The 20,643-nt window shown below is 46.9% G+C and overlaps 1 protein-coding gene across 1 annotated transcript in view; it reads left to right on the top strand.

Annotated features, from left to right (window-relative positions):
- Nucleotides 1–20,643, top strand: part of DNAH2 (dynein axonemal heavy chain 2) — a 127,293-nt gene that overhangs the window by 3,827 nt on the left and 102,823 nt on the right. The window contains exons 2-7 of the mRNA XM_044278914.1: nt 4,366–4,494; nt 5,584–5,636; nt 16,993–17,163; nt 17,245–17,473; nt 17,700–17,810; nt 19,995–20,233. Coding sequence (XP_044134849.1) covers nt 4,380–4,494; nt 5,584–5,636; nt 16,993–17,163; nt 17,245–17,473; nt 17,700–17,810; nt 19,995–20,233 — 918 coding nt within the window. The 5' untranslated portion in view covers nt 4,366–4,379. The remainder of the gene's footprint in view (nt 1–4,365; nt 4,495–5,583; nt 5,637–16,992; nt 17,164–17,244; nt 17,474–17,699; nt 17,811–19,994; nt 20,234–20,643) is intronic.

The following is a 20,643-nucleotide window of genomic DNA, read 5'->3' as shown; positions in this document are numbered from 1 at the left end:
TCGGCGCTGCACCAGGGAGGTCCTTGGGTGTTATAAGATATACACTGCCAATAGGTGGAGCTAACCAGGGGGGTCCTTGGGTGTTATTAGATATATACTGCCAATAGGTGGAGCTAACCAGGGGGGTCCTTGGGTGTTATTAGATATACACTGCCAATAGGTGGAGCTAACCAGGGGGGTCCTTGGGTGTTATTAGATATACACTGCCAATAGGTGGAGCTAACCAGGGGGGTCCTTGAGTGTTATTAGATATATACTGCCAGTAGGTGGCGCTGCACCTGGGAGGTCCTTGGGTGTTATTAGATATACACTGCCAATAGGTGGCGCTAACCAGGGAGGTCCTTGGGTGTTATTAGATATACACTGCCAATAGGTGGCGCTGCACCAGAGAGGTCCTTGGGTGTTATTACATATACACTGCCAGTAGGTGGCGCTGTACCAGAGAGGTCCTTGGGTGTTATTATATATACACTGCCAATAGGTGTCGCTAACCAGGGAGGTCCTTGGGTGTTATTAGATATACACTGCCAGTAGGTGGCGCTGTACCTGGGAGGTCCTTGGATGTTATTACATATACACTGCCAATAGGTGGCGCTAACCAGGGGGGTCCTTGGGTGTTATTAGATATATACTGCCAGTAGGTGGCGCTACACCTGGGAGGTCCTTGGGTGTTATTATATATACACTGCCAATAGGTGGCGCTAACCAGGGGGGTCCTTGGGTGTTATTAGATATACACTGCCAGTAGGTGGCGCTGCACCAGAGAGGTCCTTGGGTGTTATTAGATATACACTGCCAGTAGGTGGCGCTAACCAGGGGGGTCCTTGAGTGTTATTAGATATACACTGCCAGTAGTCGGCGCTGCACCAGGGAGGTCCTTGAGTGTTATTAGATATACACTGCCAATAGGTGGAGCTAACCAGGGGGGTCCTTGGGTGTTATTAGATATATACTGCCAATAGGTGGAGCTAACCAGGGGGGTCCTTGGGTGTTATTAGATATACACTGCCAATAGGTGGAGCTAACCAGGGGGGTCCTTGGGTGTTATTAGATATACACTGCCAATAGGTGGAGCTAACCAGGGGGGTCCTTGGGTGTTATTAGATATACACTGCCAATAGGTGGAGCTAACCAGGGGGGTCCTTGGGTGTTATTAGATATATACTGCCAATAGGTGGCGCTAACCAGGGGGGTCCTTGAGTGTTATTAGATATATACTGCCAGTAGGTGGCGCTGCACCTGGGAGGTCCTTGAGTGTTATTAGATATACACTGCCAATAGGTGGCGCTAACCAGGGAGGTCCTTGGGTGTTATTAGATATACACTGCCAATAGGTGGCACTGCACCAGAGAGGTCCTTGGGTGTTATTGCTAATATATAATAGTAATAGCAGATATGTACTACCAGTAGGTGGCGTTCTGTATGAGTGAGCGCCCTATGACTACGTGGACCAGCTGTAGGTGGCGCTATATCAGAATACTCCTTTTATTAGAGAATTGTATATAAAGTATAATAATTTAAATGTGCAGGAATGATAGCAGCTGAGGTACTGCAGCATGTGTACATGTACGTATGCCGCTTATCTTCACGCTGATCACTGCTCTGCTCCATGCTGAAATATTAGGGAATATCTGGGCACAGGAGCTGAATGTCCTGGGTACGTGGGCACACTGAGTCAGCGCTGGAAAATACACAGTGGCCAAAGACGGGGGCTTATTTACCTCCTGTCCTGTCTGCGGGGGCGCCACTACTGTGTACCGCTATTAACCCCTTCACTGCCAGCGACTGTACCACTGTCACCCTGCAGGAGGAGGGGCAGACTCATAGCTCCTTCTATATGTATCACCCTGCAGGAGGAGGAGCAGACTCATAGCTCCTTCTATATGTATCACCCTGCAGGAGGAGGGGCAGACTCATAACTCCTTCTATATGTATCACCCTGCAGGAGGAGGAGCAGACTCATAGCTCCTTCTATATGTATCACCCTGCAGGAGGAGGAGCAGACTCATAGCTCCTTCTATATGTATCACCCTGCAGGAGGAGGAGCAGACTCATAGCTCCTTCTATATGTATCACCCTGCAGGAGGAGGAGCAGACTCATAGCTCCTTCTATATGTATCACCCTGCAGGAGGAGGAGCAGACTCATAGCTCCTTCTATATGTGTCACCCTGCAGGAGGAGGAGCAGACTCATAGCTCCTTCTATATGTATCACCCTGCAGGAGGAGGGGCAGACTCATAGCTCCTTCTATATGTATCACCCTGCAGAAGGAGGGGCAGACTCATAGCTCCTTCTATATGTATCACCCTGCAGGAGGAGGAGCAGACTCATAGCTCCTTCTATATGTATCACCCTGCAGGAGGAGGGGCAGACTCATAGCTCCTTCTATATGTATCACCCTGCAGGAGGAGGGGCAGACTCATAGCTCCTTCTATATGTATCACCCTGCAGGAGGAGGGGCAGACTCATAGCTCCTTCTATATGTATCACCATGCAGGAGGAGGGGCAGACTCATAGCTCCTTCTATATGTATCACCCTGCAGGAGGAGGAGCAGACTCATAGCTCCCTTCTATATGTATCACCCTGCAGGAGGAGGGGCAGACTCATAGCTCCTTCTATATGTATCACCCTGCAGGAGGAGGAGCAGACTCATAGCTCCTTCTATATGTATCACCCTGCAGGAGGAGGGGCAGACTCATAGCTCCTTCTATATGTATCACCCTGCAGGAGGAGGGGCAGACTCATAGCTCCTTCTATATATATCACCCTGCAGGAGGAGGGGCAGACTCATAGCTCCTTCTATATGTATCACCCTGCAGGAGGAGGGGCAGACTCATAGCTCCTTCTATATGTGTCACCCTGCAGGAGGAGGAGCAGACTCATAGCTCCTTCTATATGTATCACCCTGCAGGAGGAGGAGCAGACTCATAGCTCCTTCTATATGTATCACCCTGCAGGGGGAGGGGCAGACTCATAGCTCCTTCTATATGTATCACCCTGCAGGAGGAGGGGCAGACTCATAGCTCCTTCTATATGTATCACCCTGCAGGAGGAGGGGCAGACTCATAGCTCCTTCTATATGTATCACCCTGCAGGAGGAGGAGCAGACTCATAGCTCCTTCTATATGTATCACCCTGCAGGAGGAGGGGCAGACTCATAGCTCCTTCTATATGTATCCCCCTGCAGGAGGAGGGGCAGACTCATAGCTCCTTCTATATGTATCACTCTGCAGGAGGAGGAGCAGACTCATAGCTCCTTCTATATGTATCACCCTGCAGGAGGAGGGGCAGACTCATAGCTCCTTCTATATGTATCACCCTGCAGGAGGAGGAGCAGACTCATAGCTCCTTCTATATGTATCACCCTGCAGGAGGAGGGGCAGACTCATAGCTCCTTCTATATGTATCACCCTGCAGGAGGAGGAGCAGACTCATAGCTCCTTCTATATGTATCACCCTGCAGAGGGAGGGGCAGACTCAGAGCTCCTTCTATATGTATCACCCTGCAGGAGGAGGGGCAGACTCATAGCTCCTTCTATATGTATCACCCTGCAGGAGGAGGAGCAGACTCATAGCTCCTTCTATATGTATCACCCTGCAGGAGGAGGGGCAGACTCATAACTCCTTCTATATGTATCATCCTGCAGGAGGAGGGGCAGACTCATAGCTCCTTCTATATGTATCACCCTGCAGGAGGAGGGGCAGACTCATAGCTCCTTCTATATGTATCACCCTGCAGGAGGAGGGGCAGACTCATAGCTCCTTCTATATGTATCACCCTGCAGGAGGAGGGGCGGACTCATAGCTCCCTTCTATATGTATCACCCTGCAGGAGGAGGAGCAGACTCATAGCTCCTTCTAAATGTATCACCCTGCAGGAGGAGGAGCAGACTCATAGCTCCTTCTATATGTATCACCCTGCAGGAGGAGGAGCAGACTCATAGCTCCTTCTATATGTATCACCCTGCAGGAGGAGGAGCAGACTCATAGCTCCTTCTATATTATCACCCTGCAGGAGGAGGTGCAGACTCATAGCTCCTTCTATATGTATCACCCTGCAGGAGGAGGGGCAGACTCATAGCTCCTTCTATATGTATCACCCTGCAGGAGGAGGAGCAGACTCATAGCTCCTTCTATATGTATCACCCTGCAGGAGGAGGGGCAGACTCATAGCTCCTTCTATATGTATCACCCTGCAGGAGGAGGGGCAGACTCATAGCTCCTTCTATATGTATCACCCTGCAGGAGGAGGGGCAGACTCATAGCTCCTTCTATATGTATCACCCTGCAGGAGGAATATATTAATGCTTTGCATTTGGTGATATCTGGTGACATCCCGTGTGACATGTTGATGTCTTCTCTAGGACCGGTGTGAATTATGGCTGACACAGATATTATCCGTGTGTCGCCTGAGCTTCGCCCCGTGGACACTTCAGTTCAGTCATCAAAAGATGTAGAGACTCGTCCTGGGATCAGCAAAGATGGAGAAGGTGGTAAGTAGCTCTAATCCGTGGCTATATTTAATATGAGGAGGGGGTAGGTCAGTATATAACAGGAGGGGGTAGGTCGGTATATAATATGAGGAGGCGGTAGGTCGGTATATTACAGGAGGCGGTAGGTCGGTATATTACAGGAGGGGTAGGTCGGTATATATAATGAGGAGGGGGTAGGTTGGTATATAACAGGAGGGGGTAGGTTGGTATATAACAGGAGGGGGTAGGTTGGTATATAACAGGAGGGGGTAGGTTGGTATATAACAGGAGGGGGTAGGTTGGTATATAACAGGAGGGGGTAGGTTGGTATATAACAGGAGGGGGTAGGTTGGTATATAACAGGAGGGGGTAGGTTGGTATATAACAGGAGGGGGTAGGTTGGTATATAACAGGAGGGGGTAGGTTGGTATATAACAGGAGGGGGTAGGTTGGTATATAACAGGAGGGGGTAGGTTGGTATATAACAGGAGGGGTAGGTCGGTATATATAATGAGGAGGGGGTAGGTTGGTATATAACAGGAGGGGGTAGGTTGGTATATAACAGGAGGGGGTAGGTTGGTATATAACAGGAGGGGGTAGGTTGGTATATAACAGGAGGGGGTAGGTTGGTATATAACAGGAGGGGGTAGGTTGGTATATAACAGGAGGGGGTAGGTTGGTATATAACAGGAGGGGGTAGGTTGGTATATAACAGGAGGGGGTAGGTTGGTATATAACAGGAGGGGGTAGGTTGGTATATAACAGGAGGGGTAGGTCGGTATATATAATGAGGAGGGGGTAGGTTGGTATATAACAGGAGGGGGTAGGTTGGTATATAACAGGAGGGGGTAGGTTGGTATATAACAGGAGGGGGTAGGTTGGTATATAACAGGAGGGGGTAGGTTGGTATATAACAGGAGGGGGTAGGTTGGTATATAACAGGAGGGGGTAGGTTGGTATATAACAGGAGGGGGTAGGTTGGTATATAACAGGAGGGGGTAGGTTGGTATATAACAGGAGGGGGTAGGTCGGTATATAACAGGACGGGTAGGTCGGTATAATGTATGCCGTGTAATCTCACTGTGTGATCTCTCTTCCCACCGTCCACAGAAGATGCAGCACACGGCCCGTCCGCCTCACCTGCTGAAGAACACCTAGATCTGGTAAGAACACCGCCCGCTATGTGTGTGACATGTTCTGATGTCGGGATGATGTGTGTGACATGTTCTGATGATGAGGATGATGTGTGTGACATGTTCTGATGATGAGGATGATGTGTGTGACATGTTCTGATGTCAGGATGATGTGTGTGTGACGTGTTCTGATGTCAGGATGATGTGTGTGACGTGTTCTGATGTCAGGATGATGTGTGTGACGTGTTCTGGTGTCAGGATGATGTGTGTGACATGTTCTGATGTCAGGATGATGTGTGTGACGTGTTCTGATGTCGGGATGATGTGTGTGACATGTTCTGATGATGAGGATGATGTGTGTGACATGTTCTGATGTCAGGATGATGTGTGTGACGTGTTCTGATGTCAGGATGATGTGTGTGACGTGTTCTGGTGTCAGGATGATGTGTGTGACATGTTCTGATGTCAGGATGATGTGTGTGACGTGTTCTGATGTCGGGATGATGTGTGTGACATGTTCTGATGATGAGGATGATGTGTGTGACGTGTTCTGATGATGAGGATGATGTGTGTGACATGTTCTGATGTCAGGATGATGTGTGTGACGTGTTCTGGTGTCAGGATGATGTGTGTGACGTGTTCTGGTGTCAGGATGATGTGTGTGACGTGTTCTGGTGTCAGGATGATGTGTGTGACGTGTTCTGGTGTCAGGATGATGTGTGTGACATGTTCTGGTGTCAGGATGATGTGTGTGACGTGTTCTGGTGTCAGGATGATGTGTGTGACGTGTTCTGATGTCAGGATGATGTGTGTGACGTGTTCTGATGTCGGGATGATGTGTGTGACGTGTTCTGATGTCAGGATGATGTGTGTGACGTGTTCTGATGTCAGGATGATGTGTGTGACATGTTCTGATGATGAGGATGATGTGTGTGACATGTTCTGATGTCAGGATGATGTGTGTGACGTGTTCTGATGATGAGGATGATGTGTGTGACATGTTCTGATGTCAGGATGATGTGTGTGACGTGTTCTGATGATGAGGATGATGTGTGTGACATGTTCTGATGTCAGGATGATGTGTGTGACGTGTTCTGGTGTCAGGATGATGTGTGTGACGTGTTCTGGTGTCAGGATGATGTGTGTGACGTGTTCTGATGATGAGGATGATGTGTGTGACATGTTCTGATGTCAGGATGATGTGTGTGACGTGTTCTGGTGTCAGGATGATGTGTGTGACGTGTTCTGATGTCAGGATGATGTGTGTGACGTGTTCTGATGTCAGGATGATGTGTGTGACGTGTTCTGATGTCAGGATGATGTGTGTGACATGTTCTGATGTCAGGATGATGTGTGTGACGTGTTCTGATGTCGGGATGATGTGTGTGACATGTTCTGATGATGAGGATGATGTGTGTGACGTGTTCTGATGATGAGGATGATGTGTGTGACGTGTTCTGATGATGAGGATGATGTGTGTGACATGTTCTGATGTCAGGATGATGTGTGTGACGTGTTCTGGTGTCAGGATGATGTGTGTGACGTGTTCTGGTGTCAGGATGATGTGTGTGACGTGTTCTGGTGTCAGGATGATGTGTGTGACGTGTTCTGGTGTCAGGATGATGTGTGTGACATGTTCTGGTGTCAGGATGATGTGTGTGACGTGTTCTGGTGTCAGGATGATGTGTGTGACGTGTTCTGATGTCAGGATGATGTGTGTGACGTGTTCTGATGTCGGGATGATGTGTGTGACGTGTTCTGATGTCAGGATGATGTGTGTGACGTGTTCTGATGTCAGGATGATGTGTGTGACATGTTCTGATGATGAGGATGATGTGTGTGACATGTTCTGATGTCAGGATGATGTGTGTGACGTGTTCTGATGATGAGGATGATGTGTGTGACATGTTCTGATGTCAGGATGATGTGTGTGACGTGTTCTGATGATGAGGATGATGTGTGTGACATGTTCTGATGTCAGGATGATGTGTGTGACGTGTTCTGGTGTCAGGATGATGTGTGTGACGTGTTCTGGTGTCAGGATGATGTGTGTGACGTGTTCTGATGATGAGGATGATGTGTGTGACATGTTCTGATGTCAGGATGATGTGTGTGACGTGTTCTGGTGTCAGGATGATGTGTGTGACGTGTTCTGATGTCAGGATGATGTGTGTGACGTGTTCTGATGTCAGGATGATGTGTGTGACGTGTTCTGGTGTCAGGATGATGTGTGTGACGTGTTCTGATGGTGAGGATGATGTGTGTGACATGTTCTGATGATGAGGATGATGTGTGTGACATGTTCTGATGTCAGGATGATGTGTGTGACGTGTTCTGATGATGAGGATGATGTGTGTGACATGTTCTGATGTCAGGATGATGTGTGTGACGTGTTCTGATGATGAGGATGATGTGTGTGACATGTTCTGATGTCAGGATGATGTGTGTGACGTGTTCTGGTGTCAGGATGATGTGTGTGACGTGTTCTGGTGTCAGGATGATGTGTGTGACGTGTTCTGATGATGAGGATGATGTGTGTGACATGTTCTGATGTCAGGATGATGTGTGTGACGTGTTCTGGTGTCAGGATGATGTGTGTGACGTGTTCTGATGTCAGGATGATGTGTGTGACGTGTTCTGATGTCAGGATGATGTGTGTGACGTGTTCTGGTGTCAGGATGATGTGTGTGACGTGTTCTGATGGTGAGGATGATGTGTGTGACATGTTCTGATGATGAGGATGATGTGTGTGACATGTTCTGATGTCAGGATGATGTGTGTGACGTGTTCTGATGATGAGGATGATGTGTGTGACATGTTCTGATGTCAGGATGATGTGTGTGACGTGTTCTGATGATGAGGATGATGTGTGTGACATGTTCTGATGTCAGGATGATGTGTGTGACGTGTTCTGGTGTCAGGATGATGTGTGTGACGTGTTCTGGTGTCAGGATGATGTGTGTGACGTGTTCTGATGATGAGGATGATGTGTGTGACATGTTCTGATGTCAGGATGATGTGTGTGACGTGTTCTGGTGTCAGGATGATGTGTGTGACGTGTTCTGATGTCAGGATGATGTGTGTGACGTGTTCTGATGTCAGGATGATGTGTGTGACGTGTTCTGGTGTCAGGATGATGTGTGTGACGTGTTCTGATGATGAGGATGATGTGTGTGACATGTTCTGATGTCAGGATGATGTGTGTGACGTGTTCTGGTGTCAGGATGATGTGTGTGACGTGTTCTGATGTCAGGATGATGTGTGTGACGTGTTCTGGTGTCAGGATGATGTGTGTGACGTGTTCTGATGTCAGGATGATGTGTGTGACGTGTTCTGGTGTCAGGATGATGTGTGTGACGTGTTCTGGTGTCAGGATGATGTGTGTGACGTGTTCTGATGTCAGGATGATGTGTGTGACGTGTTCTGGTGTCAGGATGATGTGTGTGACGTGTTCTGGTGTCAGGATGATGTGTGTGACGTGTTCTGATGGTGAGGATGATGTGTGTGACGTGTTCTGGTGTCAGGATGATGTGTGTGACGTGTTCTGATGTCAGCATGATGTGTGTGACGTGTTCTGGTGTCAGGATGATGTGTGTGACATGTTCTGGTGTCAGGATGATGTGTGTGACGTGTTCTGATGTCAGGATGATGTGTGTGACGTGTTCTGATGTCAGGATGATGTGTGTGACGTGTTCTGATGTCAGGATGATGTGTGTGACGTGTTCTGATGTCAGGATGATGTGTGTGACGTGTTCTGGTGTCAGGATGATGTGTGTGACGTGTTCTGATGTCAGGATGATGTGTGTGACGTGTTCTGATGTCGGGATGATGTGTGTGACGTGTTCTGATGTCAGGATGATGTGTGTGACGTGTTCTGATGTCAGGATGATGTGTGTGACGTGTTCTGGTGTCAGGATGATGTGTGTGTGACGTGTTCTGATGTCAGGATGATGTGTGTGACGTGTTCTGGTGTCAGGATGATGTGTGTGACGTGTTCTGGTGTCAGGATGATGTGTGTGACGTGTTCTGGTGTCAGGATGATGTGTGTGTGACGTGTTCTGATGTCAGGATGATGTGTGTGACGTGTTCTGATGTCAGGATGATGTGTGTGACGTGTTCTGATGTCAGGATGATGTGTGTGACGTGTTCTGATGATGAGGATGATGTGTGTGACGTGTTCTGATGATGAGGATGATGTGTGTGACATGTTCTGATGTCAGGATGATGTGTGTGACGTGTTCTGATGTCAGGATGATGTGTGTGACGTGTTCTGATGTCAGGATGATGTGTGTGACGTGTTCTGATGTCAGGATGATGTGTGTGACGTGTTCTGATGTCAGGATGATGTGTGTGACGTGTTCTGGTGTCAGGATGATGTGTGTGACGTGTTCTGGTGTCAGGATGATGTGTGTGACGTGTTCTGATGTCAGGATGATGTGTGTGACGTGTTCTGGTGTCAGGATGATGTGTGTGACGTGTTCTGGTGTCAGGATGATGTGTGTGACGTGTTCTGGTGTCAGGATGATGTGTGTGACGTGTTCTGGTGTCAGGATGATGTGTGTGACGTGTTCTGATGATGAGGATGATGTGTGTGACGTGTTCTGATGATGAGGATGATGTGTGTGTGACGTGTTCTGATGTCGGGATGATGTGTGTGACGTGTTCTGATGGTGAGGATGATGTGTGTGACGTGTTCTGATTTTAGGATGATGTGTGTGACATGTTCTGATGATGAGGATGATGTGTGTGACGTGTTCTGATGTCAGGATGATGTGTGTGACGTGTTCTGATGGTGAGGATGATGTGTGTGACGTGTTCTGATTTTAGGATGATGTGTGTGACATGTTCTGATGATGAGGATGATGTGTGTGACGTGTTCTGATGTCAGGATGATGTGTGTGACATGTTCTGATGATGAGGATGATGTGTGTGACGTGTTCTGATGTCGGGATGATGTGTGTGACGTGTTCTGATGTCGGGATGATGTGTGTGACGTGTTCTGATGTCAGGATGATGTGTGTGACGTGTTCTGATGATGAGGATGATGTGTGTGACGTGTTCTGATGTCAGGATGATGTGTGTGACGTGTTCTGATGATGAGGATGATGTGTGTGACGTGTTCTGATGATGAGGATGATGTGTGTGACATGTTCTGATGTCAGGATGATGTGTGTGACGTGTTCTGGTGTCAGGATGATGTGTGTGACATGTTCTGATGTCGGGATGATGTGTGTGACATGTTCTGATGTCAGGATGATGTGTGTGACATGTTCTGATGATGAGGATGATGTGTGTGACGTGTTCTGATGTCAGGATGATGTGTGTGACGTGTTCTGATGTCGGGATGATGTGTGTGACATGTTCTGATGATGAGGATGATGTGTGTGACATGTTCTGATGATGAGGATGATGTGTGTGACATGTTCTGATGTCAGGATGATGTGTGTGACATGTTCTGATGATGAGGATGATGTGTGTGACGTGTTCTGATGTCAGGATGATGTGTGTGACGTGTTCTGATGTCAGGATGATGCACTTTATGACACTACATGTGGCCCCTTGTGTCACTCACACATGGAGCCCATGCGGTGTCAGGACTCTGCGTGGGAGGTGTCGCCGGCTGCTTCTGCTGATGCCGGGCATGTTCTGGGCGATGAGCGCTGCTCTGGGGGGTTGGACGATGCATCTGGCTCCTGTTTTCTCCTTCGCACAACAGATGTTCCCTACATGAAGTCATTAGTCTGTGAATGTTCTCGCCGGGAGGCAGAAGAGACAATTCTGCCGAATAATCCTCTGCCGGCCTCCTGTAATGTACCCAGCGCCACCGACACCCGGGAGAGACCGCGTCTGTATACTGCCGAAATACCCTGTGTGATACTCCATGTAACATCTCCGTCTAATACTCACGACACTACATGTACCCAGCGCCACCGACACCCGGGAGAGACCGCGTCTGTATACTGCGGAAATACCCCGTGTGATACTCCTGATACTCCATGTAACATCTCCGTCTAATACTCACGACACTACATGTACCCAGCGCCACCGACACCCGGGAGAGACCGCGTCTGGTTACTGCCGAAATACCCTGTGTGATACTCCTGATACTCCATGTAACATCTCCGTCTAATACTCACGACACTACATGTACCCAGCGCCACCGACACCCGGGAGAGACCGCGTCTGTATACTGCGGAAATACCCTGTGTGATACTCGCGATACTCCATGTAACATCTCCGTCTAATACTCACGACACTACATGTACCCAGCGCCACCGACACCCGGGAGAGACCGCGTCTGTATACTGCGGAAATACCCAGTGTGATACTCCTGATACTCCATGTAACATCTCCGTCTAATACTCACGACACTACATGTACCCAGCGCCACCGACACCCGGGAGAGACCGCGTCTGTATACTGCGGAAATACCCCGTGTGATACTCCTGATACTCCATGTAACATCTCCGTCTAATACTCACGACACTACATGTACCCAGCGCCACCGACACCCGGGAGAGACCGCGTCTGTATACTGCCGAAATACCCCGTGCGATACTCCTGATACTCCATGTAACATCTCCGTCGAATACTCACGACACTCCATGTACCCAGCGCCACCGACACCCGGGAGAGACCGCGTCTGTATACTGCGGAAATACCCCGTGTGATACTCCTGATACTCCATGTAACATCTCCGTCTAATACTCACGACACTACATGTACCCAGCGCCACCGACACCCGGGAGAGACTGCGGAATACCCCGTGTGATACTCCATCTCTGTCTAATACTCACGATACTCCATGTACCCAGCGCCACCGACACCCGGGAGAGACCGCGTCTGTATACTGCGGAAATACCCCGTGTGATACTCGCGATACTCCATGTAACATCTCCGTCTAATACTCACGACACTTCATGTACCCAGCGCCACCTACACCCGGGAGAGACCGCGTCTGTATACTGCGGAAATACCCCGTGTGATACTCCTGATACTCCATGTAACATCTCCGTCTAATACTCGCGACACTACTTGTACCCAGCGCCACCGACACCCGGGAGAGACCACGTCTGTATACTGCAGAAATACCCCGTGTGATACTCCATGTAACATCTCCGTCTAAGACTCACGACACTACATGTACCCAGCGCCACCGACACCCGGGAGAGACCGCGTCTGTATACTGCGGAAATACCCCGTGTGATACTCCTGATACTCCATGTAACATCTCCGTCTAATACTTGCGACACTCCATGTACCCAGCGCCACCGACACCCGGGAGAGACCGCGTCTGTATACTGCGGAAATACCCCGTGTGATACTCCAGATACTCCATGTAACATCTCCGTCTAATACTCACGACACTCCATGTACCCAGCGCCATCGACACCCGGGAGAGACCGCGTCTGTATACTGCGGAAATACCCCGTGTGATACTCCATCTCTGTATAATACTCATGATACTCCATGTACCCAGCGCCACCGACACCCGGGAGAGACCGCGTCTGTATACTGCGTAAATACTCCATGTGATACTCCTGATACTCCATGTAACATCTCCGTCTAATGCTCACGACACTCCATGTATCCAGCGCCACCCGGGAGAGACCGCGTCTGTATACTGCGGAAATACCCTGTGTGATACTCCTGATACTCCGTGTAACATCTCCGTCTAATGCTCACGACACTCCATGTATCCAGCGCCACCGACACCTGGGAGAGACCGCGTCTGTATACTGCGGAAATACCCTGTGTGATACTCCTGATACTCCATGTAACATCTCCGTCTAATACTCGCGACACTCCATGTACCCAGCGCCACCGACATCCGGGAGTGACTGCGTCTGTATACTGCGGAAATACTCCATGTGATACTCCATCTCTGTATAATACTCACAATACTCCATGTACCCAGCACCACCGACATTCTGTCAGTCATCTGCCGAGAGAGACCCCGTCTGTATACTGCGGAAATACCCCGTGTGATACTCCTGATACTCCATGTAACCAGCGCCACCGACATCCGGGAGACACTGCATCTGTAAACTGCGAAAATACCCCGTGTGATACTCCTGATACTCCATGTAACATCTCCGTCTAATACTCACGATACTCCATGTACCCAGCACCACCGACATCCGGGAGAGACCGCGTCTGTATACTGGGGAAATAGCCCGTGTGATACTCCATGTAACATCTCTAATACTCACAATACTCCATGTACCCAGTGCCACTGACATCCTGCCAGTCATCTGCCGGGAGAGACCGCGTCTGTATACTGCTGAAATACACCATGTGAAACTCCATGTAACATCTCTGTCTAATACTCCATGTACCCAGCGCCACCGACATCCGGGAGACACCACGTCTATATACTGCGGAAATACACTGTGTGATACTCCTGATACTCCATGTACCCAGCGCCACCAACATCCTGCCAGTCATCTGCCGGGAGAGACCGCTTCTGTATACTGCGGAAATACTGTGTCATACTCCTGATACTCCATGTAACATCTCCATCTAATACTCACAATACTCTATGTACCCAGCGCCACTGACATCCTGCCGGGAGAAACCGCTTCTGTATACTGCGGAAATACACCGTGTGATACTCCTGATACTCCATGTAACCTCTCCATCTAATACTCACAATACTCCATGTACCCAGCGCCACCGACATCCGGGAGACACTGCGTGTGTATACTGCGAAAATACCTCGTGTGATACTCCTGATTCTCCATGTAACATCTCCATCTAATACTCACAATATTCCATGTACCCAGCGCCACCGGCATCCTGCCAGTCATCTACCAGGAGAGACTGCTTCTGTATACTGTGGAAATACACAGTGTGATACTCCATCTCTGTATAATACTCACAATACTCCATGTACCTAGCGCCACCGACATACTGCGGAAATACCCTGTGTGATACTCCATGTAACATCTCCATCTAATACTCACGATACTCCATCTACCCAGTGCCACCGTCATCCGGGAGAGACTGCGTCTGTATACTGCTGAAATACTCCGTGTGATACTCCATCTCTGTATAATGCTCACAATACTCCATGTACCCGGCGCCACCGACATCCTGCCAGTCATCTGCTGAGAGAGACTGCGTCTGTATACTGCGGAAATACCCCCGGGATACTCCTGATACTCCATGTAACCTCTCCGTCTAATACTCACAATACTCCATGTAAATAGCGCCACCGACATCCGGGAGACACTGCGTCTGTATACTGCGGAAATACCCTGTGTGATACTCCATGTAACATCTCTAATACTCACAATACTCCATGTACCCAGTGCCACTGACATCCTGCCAGTCATCTGCCGGGAGAGACCGCGTCTGTATACTGCTGAAATACACCATGTGAAACTCCATGTAACATCTCTGTCTAATACTCCATGTACCCAGCGCCACCGACATCCGGGAGACACCACGTCTGTATACTGCGGAAATACACTGTGTGATACTCCTGATACTCCATGTAACATCTCCGTATAATACTCCTAATATTCCATGTACCCAGCGCCACCAACATCCTGCCAGTCATCTGCTGGGAGAGACCGCTTCTGTATACTGCGGAAATACTGTGTCATACTCCTGATACTCCATGTAACATCTCCATCTAATACCCACAATACTTCATGTACCCAGCGCCACTGACATCCTGCTGGGAGAAACCGCTTCTGTATACTGCGGAAATGCACCGCGTGATACTCCTGATACTCCATGTAACATCTTTATCTAATACTCACAATATTCCATGTACCCAGCGCCACCGACATCCTGCCAGTCATCTGCCAGGAGAGACTGCTTCTTTATACTGCGGAAATACACCGTGTGATACTTCTGATACTCCATGTAACATCCCTGCATATTAGACCTTATCTTTGTGTAGGCTTCACCTCTGGTTTTGTCTCACAATCCCTGATGGAAATCACTGATCAAACACTGACTGTGTGGAAGTGGCTTAATACTCTGATGCCCCATGTAGCTTCTCTGTATAATAACTCCGCTCTGTGATACTCCTTTTACTCCATGTAGCTCCCCTGTATAATACTCCCTATGCTGCATGTAGCTCCTATGTATAACACTGCTGATATTGCATGTAGCTCCAGTTTATAATAATATTCCTGATACTCCTCTGTATAACACTCTCTTTTTAAGCTATGTAGCTCCTCTGCTTAATACTCCTGATAATACATGTAACACTTCTGTATAATACTACTTATATTCCATGTTACTCCTCTGAAATATACTCCTGATTCTTCATGTTACTCCTAAAAATTATACTCCTGATGCTTCATGTAACTCCTCTGTTTAAATCTCCTGATACTTCATGTTACTCCGGTGAATAATATGATGCTCCATGTTACTCCTCTAAATTATGTTCCTGATACTTTTATGTTACTTCTCTGAGTAATACTCCTGATGCCCCATGTTACTCCTCTGAATTATACTCCTGTTACCTCATGTTACTCCTCTAAATAACTCATTATGCTTCATGTAACACCTCTGTTTAAATTTTCTGATACTTCATGTTACTCCTGTGAATAATATGGTGCTCCATGTTACTTCTCTGAATAATACTCCTGATGCCCCATGTTACTCCTCTGAATTATACTCTTTGTCCTCTGAATTGTACTCCTGATAATTTATGTTACTCCTCCGAATTATACTCCTGTTTCTCCTTGGAAAAAATGCTCCATGTTACTGCTCTGAATTATACTCCTGATACTTCATGTTACTTTTCTGAATAATACTCCAGATGCTCCATATTACTCCTCTGAATTATACGCCATGTTACTCCTCTGAATTGTTCTCCTGATACTTCATGTTACTCCTCTGAATGATACTCCATGTTTCTCCTCTGAAAAATACTCATGATGCTCCATTTCACTCCTCTAAATTATACTCCTGTTACTTCATGTTACTCCTCTGAATAATACTCCTGATACTCCATGTTTCTCCTTTGAATAATACTCCTGATGCCCCATGTTACTCCTATGAATAATGCTCCTGTTACTTCATGTTACTCCTCTGAATTGTTCTCCTGATACTTCATGTTACTCCTCTGAATAATACTTCTGATACTCCTCGTTACTACTCTGATAATACTCCTGATGCTCTGTTACTCCTGTGAATTATACTCCATGTTACTCCACTGAATTATACTCCTGATCCTTTATTTTACTCTTCTCAATATTTCTCCTGATATTTCATCTTACTTCTCTGAACTATACTCCTGATATGCCATGTGTTTATTTTCCAGATACTCCATGTTACTCCTCTGAGTAATACTCCTGTTACTCCTTGTATTATATGGTTGTACTGACTGATGACTTCTCCTTGCATCTCTTTACCACTTTAGAAACCCAATTTAAAGCAGAAGCTTGTGCAGAGCCGGCTGACCCCGGAGATGTGGACAGCCGAGCTTGATGCCGCCTTGGACCGCTTTGCATCGGACGTCACACAGGAGACCCTGTCTGTGTATTTTGACCCTCACACTGGCCTACATGTAGAGCCCAGTATGCCAGCACAGGTGGGTAACATCGCCCTCTGTCTCCATAGAGGTGACATTATCCTGTATTAACTGGAGGCCTCCTTGTAAATTCTCTTCCAGAACGTGGAGCAGTTAATGTTCTTCATCAGGAAGGAGCGGGTCCCTCTAACCCCTGAGAACCTGGAGGAGAACCTGCAGTTCGGATCTCTGCGGGGGTCCTACATTGTAAGCCTGCTGAGGATCATGAACGGAATCTATGCCCCCTACATCTTCAGTGATGCCAGCTGGCCTGAAAGCATCCGAAATGACTTTTTGGCCCATTTCCACCGGTTCTTGGCAGCACTGACAGGTAGCCCGTCACTTTCACCTTCTCGGCACATGATAGGCTTGTCGCCCTACGAGAGTAAGGCCCCTGGCATAAGGGTATCGTGGTCACTACTAGTGCTTCTTTAATGCCCGCTATTGCTGCAGATATTATGCATTTATGGCCTATTGCCTGCTGATCGAATCATCTTTTCTGTATCCCCTGAATGTTTCTATGTCTTCTCTGACCTGCTTTCTTCTTGTATCACCAGACACCAGGTATAAACTGCAGGGACATACTGTCCTGTACATCCCCATCGAAGCCATGAACCTAAAAGCTGAGGAGGTTGTGAATGACAAGGAGCTGGTTCAGAGGCTGGAGAGTGAGTATAGATGGATACTAGATAAAAGAAACCCTTTATATGAGATCACCCTGCAGTGCTGAGGCTTCCTTCTAGACTTAAGATGGACATAAGATGGGTAGATATGACAAACATAGATATAAGATGGGGAGATATGAGATGTATAGATATGAGATACATGGATATTAGATGGATAGATATGAGATACATAGATATTGGATGGGTAGATATGAGATACATAGATATTGGATGGGTAGATATGAGATACATAGATATTGGATGGGTAGATGTGGGATACATAGATATTGGATGGGTAGATGTGACAAACAGATATAAGATGGGGAGATATGAGATTTATAGATATGAGATACATGGATATTAGATGGATAGATATGAGATACATGGATATTAGATGGATAGATATGAGATACATGGATATTAGATGGATAGATATGAAATACATGGATATTAGATGGATAGATATGAGATACATGGATATTAGATGGATAGATATGAAATAAATGGATATTAGATGGATAGATATGAGATACATGGATATTAGATGGATAGATATGAGATATATAGATATAAGATGGATAGATATAAAATACATAAAGTAGATATTAGATGGGTAGATGTGAGATACATAGATATTAGATGGGTAGATGCGAGATACATAGATATTAGATGGGTAGATGTGAGATACATAGATATTAGATGGGTAGATGCGAGATACATAGATATTAGATGGGTAGATGTGAGATACATAGATATTAGATGGGTAGATGCGAGATACGTAGATATTGGATGGGTATATGTGAGATACATGGATATTGGATGGGTAGATGCGAAATACATATATATTGGATGGGTAGCTATGGGATACACAGATATTGGATGGGTAGATGTGGGATACACAGATATTGGATGGGTAGATGTGGGATACACAGATATTGGATGGGTAGATGTGGGATACACAGATATTGGATGGGTAGATGTGGGATACACAGATATTGGATGGGTAGATGTGGGATACACAGATGGGATACACAGATATTGGATGGGTAGATGTGGGATACACAGATATTGGATGGGTAGATGTGGGATACACAGATATTGGATGGGTAGATGTGGGATACACAGATATTGGATGGGTAGATGTGGGATACATAGATATTGGATGGGTAGATGTGACAAACAGATATAAGATGGGGAGATATGAGATTTATAGATATGAGATACATGGATATTAGATGGATAGATATGAGATACATGGATATTAGATGGATAGATATGAGATACATGGATATTAGATGGATAGATATGAAATACATGGATATTAGATGGATAGATATGAGATACATGGATATTAGATGGATAGATATGAGATACATGGATATTAGATGGATAGATATGAAATACATGGATATTAGATGGATAGATATGAAATACATGGATATTAGATGGATAGATATGAGATACATGGATATTAGATGGATAGATATGAAATAAATGGATATTAGATGGATAGATATGAGATACATGGATATTAGATGGATAGATATGAGATACATAGATATAAGATGGATAGATATAAAATACATAAAGTAGATATTAGATGGGTAGATGTGAGATACATAGATATTAGATGGGTAGATGCGAGATACATAGATATTAGATGGGTAGATGTGAGATACATAGATATTAGATGGGTAGATGCGAGATACGTAGATATTTGATGGGTATCTGTGAGATACATGGATATTGGATGGGTAGATGCGAAATACATATATATTGGATGGGTAGCTATGGGATACACAGATATTGGATGGGTAGATGTGGGATACACAGATATTGGATGGGTAGATGTGGGATACACAGATATTGGATGGGTAGATGTGGGATACACAGATGGGATACACAGATATTGGATGGGTAGATGTGGGATACACAGATATTGGATGGGTAGATGTGGGATACACAGATATTGGATGGGTAGATGTGGGATACACAGATATTGGATGGGTAGATGTGGGATACACAGATATTGGATGGGTAGATGTGGGATACACAGATATTGGATGGGTAGATGTGGGATACACAGATATTGGATGGGTAGATGTGGGATACACAGATATTGGATGGGTAGATGTGGGATACACAGATAGATCTCTTTAAGTCCTTCCATCTTTCCCTCCTTCACAGCTGCCATGGTGCACTGGACTCGTCAGATCAAGGAGGTCCTGAGTGCTCAGGAGGCAGTGGAGATGCGGGAGAGCTCGGGACCTCTAGAGGAGATAGAGTTTTGGAGAGACCGCTGTGCTGACCTGTCGGGGATAAGCACGCAGCTGGACAAGCCTGGGGTGAAACACATTGAGCACATCCTGGAGCTGGCCAAGTCCTCCTATATAGGGCCTTTTCAGAAGCTGTCCAAGCAGATCCAGGTGAGATCCCACGCTGGCCAGTCTACTATGTGATGACGAGAGGCAGACATTTATATCCGTCTCGTTCATTTTGGGCAATGCTGTTGTGGTAGCAGAGTGGGGGGCCTGGTCGGCTGGAGTCCACCTGAAGGGCAACCTGTCAGCAAGCATTCAGTAATTCTGCAAGCCCAACCAAAGGGGAGAGGAAGCATTACTGGATTCTCATTAAAATCAGTGGGCTTTCCATCTAATGCCTTGGTGTGTTGGGTCCTCCAGAAGCATTACTGGGTTTCTCATTGAAATCAGTGGGCTTTCCATCTCATGCCTTGGTGTGTTGGGTCCTCCAGAAGCATTACTGGGTTCTCATTGAAATCAGTGGGCTTTCCATCTCATGCCTTGGTGTGTTGGGTCCTCCAGAAGCATTACTGGGT

The sequence above is a fragment of the Bufo gargarizans genome, chromosome 2, assembly GCF_014858855.1.
Source record: "Bufo gargarizans isolate SCDJY-AF-19 chromosome 2, ASM1485885v1, whole genome shotgun sequence".
In the NCBI taxonomy this organism is placed as follows: domain Eukaryota; kingdom Metazoa; phylum Chordata; class Amphibia; order Anura; family Bufonidae; genus Bufo; species Bufo gargarizans.
Note: the sequence above shows the minus strand (reverse complement) of the source record. Positions and strands in the feature narration are given on the sequence as shown.